General features: G+C 52.7%; 1 protein-coding gene across 1 annotated transcript in view; it reads right to left on the bottom strand.

Annotated features, from left to right (window-relative positions):
- Window positions 1–2745, bottom strand: part of LOC106887016 (steroidogenic acute regulatory protein, mitochondrial-like) — a 4721-nt gene extending 1976 nt beyond the window's left edge. Inside the window, exons 1-4 of the mRNA XM_014940355.1 lie at window positions 2682–2745; window positions 2090–2197; window positions 1074–1219; window positions 103–261 (exon numbers count right to left, since the gene is read on the bottom strand). Coding sequence (XP_014795841.1) covers window positions 103–261; window positions 1074–1219; window positions 2090–2197; window positions 2682–2745 — 477 coding nt within the window. The remainder of the gene's footprint in view (window positions 1–102; window positions 262–1073; window positions 1220–2089; window positions 2198–2681) is intronic.
- Between the last annotated feature and the right edge of the window lie 3255 nt (window positions 2746–6000).

The raw sequence follows: 6000 nt of genomic DNA, 5'->3' as shown, positions 1-6000 counted from the left end.
GCCTTGGTAAATATGATTTTTTTGGTTTGTTTTTTTTTTTTTTTTGGATGCTAGCAACCCTGGTGATGCTGTCTGCCTGCGCTGCATCCCTCTCCACCTTACCTTCACCCGGCTGAGGGTTGGGTTCCACTGGGGCATTTCCTCAATCCTCTCAAACAGCTCCTGGTGCAGCTGGGCCACCGGCACGGCCAGGACCACCTCTGCCCGAAACACCTTGCCCAGCCCTGGGAGGGTGGCACTGGCCACGGTGGCACCGGAGTCCTTGGGAGAAGAGAGAGCTTGATCAACCCCAGATACCTCATCAGGTACCCATTGAGCTCCTGGTGCAGCTGGGCCACCGGCACGGCCAGGACCACCTCTGCCCGAAACACCTTGCCCAGCCTGGGGAGGGTGGCACTGGCCACGGTGGCCCCCGAGTCCTGGGGGAAGAGAGAGCTTGATCAACCCCAGATACCTCATCAGGTACCCATTGAAATCATAGAATCGTTCAGGTTGGAAGAGACCCTTGGGATCATCGAGTCCAACCATCTACCCTACTCTACAAAGTTCTCCCCTACACCATATCCCTCAGTACCCCATCTAAACGTCCCTTAAACACATCCAGGGATGGTGACTCAACCACCTCCCTGGGCAGCCTATTCCAGTGTCTGACCACTCTTTCAGTGAAAAATTCCTTCCTAATGTTCAGTCTAAACCTACCCTGTTGGAGCTTGAAGCCGTTCCCTCGTTCTGTCATTAAATGCCTTGCTAATAAATCATCCCAAACACCGTAAATAACAACAACGTCACAATCTGTTGGGTTTCCCTGCAGAAATGCTCCTGGCTTTCCCCAGGAACATGGTTATCTGAGTTTCTCCTTCCAAGCCTCCTCCTGCTCTCTATTTACCTTGTGGATTAACGTGCTTAGGGAAGGCTTTCTTGGAAACCCTCTTTGCTGTGCCTGCTTTTTGCACGGCGCATCTCCTGCGCCCGTGGGGGCAGGAGGAATCAGAGAAGCAAATCTCCCCTCCCCAGACTCATTTCTCCTCCCGAGGGCTTTTCTGGCACCCAGCAGCAAAGGTGAGGGGCTTTACCAGCGTGGTTTCTGCCTGCCAGCCGCTGTGCTGCTGGAGGATGCTTAGGGCTCCCTGCAGGGCCATTTCTCCCTGGGTGATGTAGGAGAGGTCCAGGCTGGAGAGCTGGCTGGGGCTGATGTCTCCATCAGGTTCTGAGCGTGTGGCTGGAGGAGCAAGGCAGAGTAATGTGACAAATCCATCCTGTGTGTGTCCCCCCACCCAGCTCTGCCTGCACATGTGGAAACGGAGCTGGAGCTTTGGGTTTTGTTGACCCAAAAATCTCAGCTTGTACCAGGCAGAAAATCCTGCTCTCAGGAGCATCTCTGGCCTTCGTTTTCTGTGCCTGTGCTGGCGGCTTGAAAAGCTTTTGGAAATTGCTTTCCAAATCAATTCCCAGCAACACGGTGGTACAAATTGCACGTTGCTTGGGTGTTATTAACACTGCACAGGCAGCCTTTTAGACTAAGCCACGCTTCGAAAAAAAGCAGATTAATTTGCCAATTTTCAAGACTTTAGGTAAGTGGCGGAACTAGAGACATGGGAGACATGCAACAAAGGGCTGATAAGTGACCATAACCTCTGCTGAAAGCTTTGGCTGCCTCTACGGTGAGCTAATGCAATTTACCTTCCCTCAATCTCAGAGTCTCCCCGCTAATTCAATTTTACACCAGTACGGGGCAGGGGGAAGAATGCTTTTAAGCTACCAGAGAGCTGGAGACCAGCCCAGAAGTGATAAGACAATTAATTCCATCCCACAAACTAAGGGCCAAATCATGTGGAGAGGGGTGCGTTTCGATACCCACCCCTCCATCCCTTTTTTTTTCAAGGGGGTTGTGAGCAGGTGCTTTTAAGCTACCAGAGAGCTGGAGACCACCCCAGTGAGAAGACAATTAATTCCGTCCCACAAACTAAGGGCCAAATCATGTGGAGAGGGGTGCGTTTCGATACCCACCCCTCCATCCCTTTTTTTTTCAAGGGGGTTGTGAGCAGGGCTGGGAAACGTGGTGGTACCCAAGTGCCTGGGCTGAGCTTACCTATCTCCTTCCCCATCAGCCTCTGAATATACTGAGGGATTTTGGAAGGCAGGCGATGGGATCCTCTCACGTCCTTCTGTATCGCCGCAATGGCCGTTATCTTCAAGCCTAGGGGAGAAATGTGTGGGTTTTGGGGAGCAAGGGAGGAAGATGCCATGGGGCCCCACATCTCTGCTGGGATCTCTGGCTCTGCTGACCCCACATCTTGCAGCCAAGACCAAGACATAGGAGGGAAAATAGGCGCATTTCCAAGGGAGCACCTCCCAAGGAGATGCCCATCAGATGCAGATCTTGCAGCCAAGACCAAGACATGGGAGGGAAAACCTGACCCCACATCTTGCAGCCAAGACCAAGATGTGGGAGGGAAAACAGGCACATTTCCAAGGGAGCACCTCCCAAGGAGATGCCCATCAGATGCAGATCTTGCAGCCAAGACCAAGACATGGGAGGGAAAACAGGCGCACTTCCAAGGGAGCACCTCCCAAGGAGATGCCCATCAGATGCAGACTTAGCATCTATCTCCTTTAGGACCCCTCTTTTCTGCTGTTTTATCCCAAGATGTGGGGATGGGGGGAAGCGAGTGGTGCCTTACCGGGCAGGCGGCGGAGATGGTCATGGGCGATGCCACAGCAGAGCTTGAGGGTGGCTGGCAGCATGGCACAGGAGCAGGGTGACCTCCAGGACCACATGGCATCCCAGCACCCCTTTATATCCAGCCTGAAGGACGGGACCTGGTGATAGGACCACGCTGCCAGATAGGAGCTGGGAATAAGGAGTACTCAAGGACGAGGGAAGCTAGAGGAGGGGCGGGAGGGAAAGGCCATGCTTCCCTCTGAATGAGCAGCCCCAGGCAGGCAGCTGTGAAGGAATGTGTCCCCAGGGCATGGCTGAGGTGGGACACTTCATGGGTGTCCCAGGAATAAAGCTGGAGATGGTGCTTCTTCCTATGAAAACTTGATAGAAGTTATGGTGGTAACTGCTGCTGCTGTTACCTCCTCAAGTAACTCCTTATTTTCCTCCTTCCTACTGTACTCCCTCCCAGTTGTCCCCTGCAGACCTCTGTTGCTCATGGTGATGGTGGGACCACCACATCTTTTGCCATGAAGTTATTCAGTCCTTTCCTTGTGTTTTCAATGGCCCCTCTAAAAAGGTTAGACACAAACCCAACTAGGTCAGGCCTTAAAATGCAGCCACACTGTATTCCTCTGGCCCTTTGTGACACCTGTCTTTTAAAGTGCTTTGGAAATCCCACTTGATTTTTACCATGGAAAGGTTCTTCCCATGGTATGTACCCAAGGAGTTGGATGCTTCTCTTTCGCTTAGCATCACTACAGCTCACTTCACCTTCCGTCTCTGAGGTTGGAACTGCCAAAATGTTTGGGCAAGGAGGCCAAGGGGCATTTGGGGCTTTAAAAGGGATAGACGAGACTTCAAGGCTTGCAATCTGGGGTGGTTATGGTCAGTGGGTTGGTCTGTAGGATGGGAACAGTCCTTCTGTGGCTGCCATGCAGACCCCGGTACCCTGGCAGCTGTCACAGGGGTGATGGGGACAATCTGGTGAACCTATACAGTAGTGCATGTTGCTTTAATATGTGTATTATTAGGAGTGGAGTGGCAAGAGCCTGCAGACAGCTTTTGGGTATGGCAGAATAACTGCGGCGGAGAGTAATTGAGCAAGCAGGAGAAGCAGTGGTAGGAAATGACTGTTGTCACATGGAGTTAAGTCCAGTTATTCACTCTCATGCTCTCAGGGATGGAGTAGGGGGAGCAGTTTCCTAGGAAAACTTCAGCTTTTTTTTTTTCTCACGGGTTTTATCCCAGTCCTGGGGACTCACTGGCTCAGCTCAGCCAGTTCCCAGGCTCTCTTGCTTGACTCACCAGAGCCTGGCCCTGTGTTTTTCCTCCTCTGCGTTTCCTGCAGGGATAACCTCATGGCACAGCCACTCTGGCTTGCACAGCTGTGCCCTATTGCAGCTTCACAGCTTTCTCCCTCCATTCCTGATTGCTGGGCAGGTTATAAAAGCAATCCCTTGCCAGCTGTGGCTTCTGGGATGCTCCTCTGCTTGTATGTGGTCTACTCTGGGATGACTTCTTAGGTGGTGGCACTCAGGTATGTGCTTGTAGATGTGATGTGCATGGTCCAAAGCAGCTGCAAGCTTTGCAGAGGGGCTTGGGAGGTTAACTGGAGCTCTGGGGGAGATTTGCTATTGCCAGAGCTCTCTCTTCAGTGCTGGGGTTGATGCTGCTGCTTGTGGTGAGTTGCAAACCCCTTTTTCTGGATTTTTCGCGGGGTGTGGGGAGTCGTTGGGGCCCAGCAGTTGGAAAACATAATCCCTTTTTTTGCAAGCTGCCTAGGGAGGAGAGAGCAGTGGATGAGAAGAGATCTACCCCAGTGCTTTAAAGGTGCACCTCCGCTAGCTGCTTGGGAGAGGCGGTCCCCGCTGGTGGTGTATCCTCTCACACACATTCCCCTCGCTTTTGTGCATACTTTCTCATGTTTTGTCTCTACAGAAAGCTGTACTGGACAGGCAGATAAAGTTTTATCGCCCCATTTGGTGAGCGGTGTCCACATGCTCTCTCTTAAGGGCTGTACGAGATGTCCTGGGAATAGAGTGACTTAGAAGGGGGAGGAAAAAAAAGAAAATATCAAACATTGCTTGTGATGGCAAGCTCGGAGGTCAGGAGAGGATGGTTTTTCCACATGAGGTCCCAGCTTGGAGCGGTGAGGGGCTGCCATGGGTCAGCCCTGATCCATTGCCAGTTGATGCGAAGGTCTCACGATTTTGGATGCTGGTTGTGGGATGCCCCTGGGTGCAGGGTGCCCTCCCCACATGCCTGGCGTGGCTGTGGCAGAGAATTTGTGCCTGACATCTCCACCAGGTTTGGCTGCAGCCGCTGGAGGTCACTGCTGATCTGCAGCTCCACAGGCAAAGCCACTTCTGCAGAGGTTGGTAGGAGCCAGGGCTCCCAGGGGCTGGATCTGGGCTTCTCTGCCTCTTCACCTCCTGCAGGATCCCTGGGGCTGCTGGCACGTAGGACTTCCCCTAGGAATAAGATCTGGCACCCCCAACCCTCCCCTGTCCCCTGCTGCTGGATGCAAGGACTCTTTGGGGACCCATCGTTTCCGATTGCTCAGCTCAGTGTAGGACCTCCTGGGAGGCATGCTGGCCCAGGGAATGCAGAATCATAGCAAATCCAACCAAAAATTTTGCTTGGAAGAGACCTTTAAGATTATCAAGTCCAACTGTTAACCTGGCACTGCCAAGTTACCACTAAACTGTGTCCCTCAGCACCACATCTACGTGTCTTTTAAATACCTCCAGGGATGGTGACTCCACCACTTCCCTGGGCAGCCTGTTCCAAGGCTTGACAACCCTTTCAGTGAAGAAATTTTTCCTAATATTCAATCTAAACCTCCCCTGGTGCAACTCGGGGCTGGATCCTACATCTCTCAAGCAAACAGCTCTGCCAAATGTGAAGTGCAAAGGCTGAAACCGGTGTTTTGGGAGGCAAAGGCAGAATTTTAGCAGCACGGAATTGTCAGAGCTGGAAGGGACCTTCTAGAGATCATCCAGTCCAACTCTCCTGCCAAAGCAGGGTTGCCCAGAGCACATCACTCAGGAGCATCCAGGTGGGGCTTGAAGATCTCCAGAGAAGGGGACTCCACACCCTCCCTGGGCAGCCTCTTCCAGGGCTCTGCCACCCTCACCCCAAAGAAGTTCTTCCTCACATTGGAGTGGAACTTCCCATGGTCCAGCTTGTGCCCGTTGCCCCTCGTCCTGTCACTGGGAACCACTGAGAAGAGTCCGGCTCCATCCTCCTTCAACCCACCCTTGAGATCCTTGCCAGCATTAATAAGGTCTCCCCTCAGCCTTCTCTTCTCCAGGCTAAAGAGTCCCAGCTCTCTCAGC

Source organism: Calidris pugnax, unplaced genomic scaffold, assembly GCF_001431845.1.
Source record: "Calidris pugnax isolate Ruff unplaced genomic scaffold, ASM143184v1 scaffold39, whole genome shotgun sequence".
NCBI classification, from domain to species: domain Eukaryota; kingdom Metazoa; phylum Chordata; class Aves; order Charadriiformes; family Scolopacidae; genus Calidris; species Calidris pugnax.
This window is presented reverse-complemented; position numbering and strand designations above follow the sequence as displayed.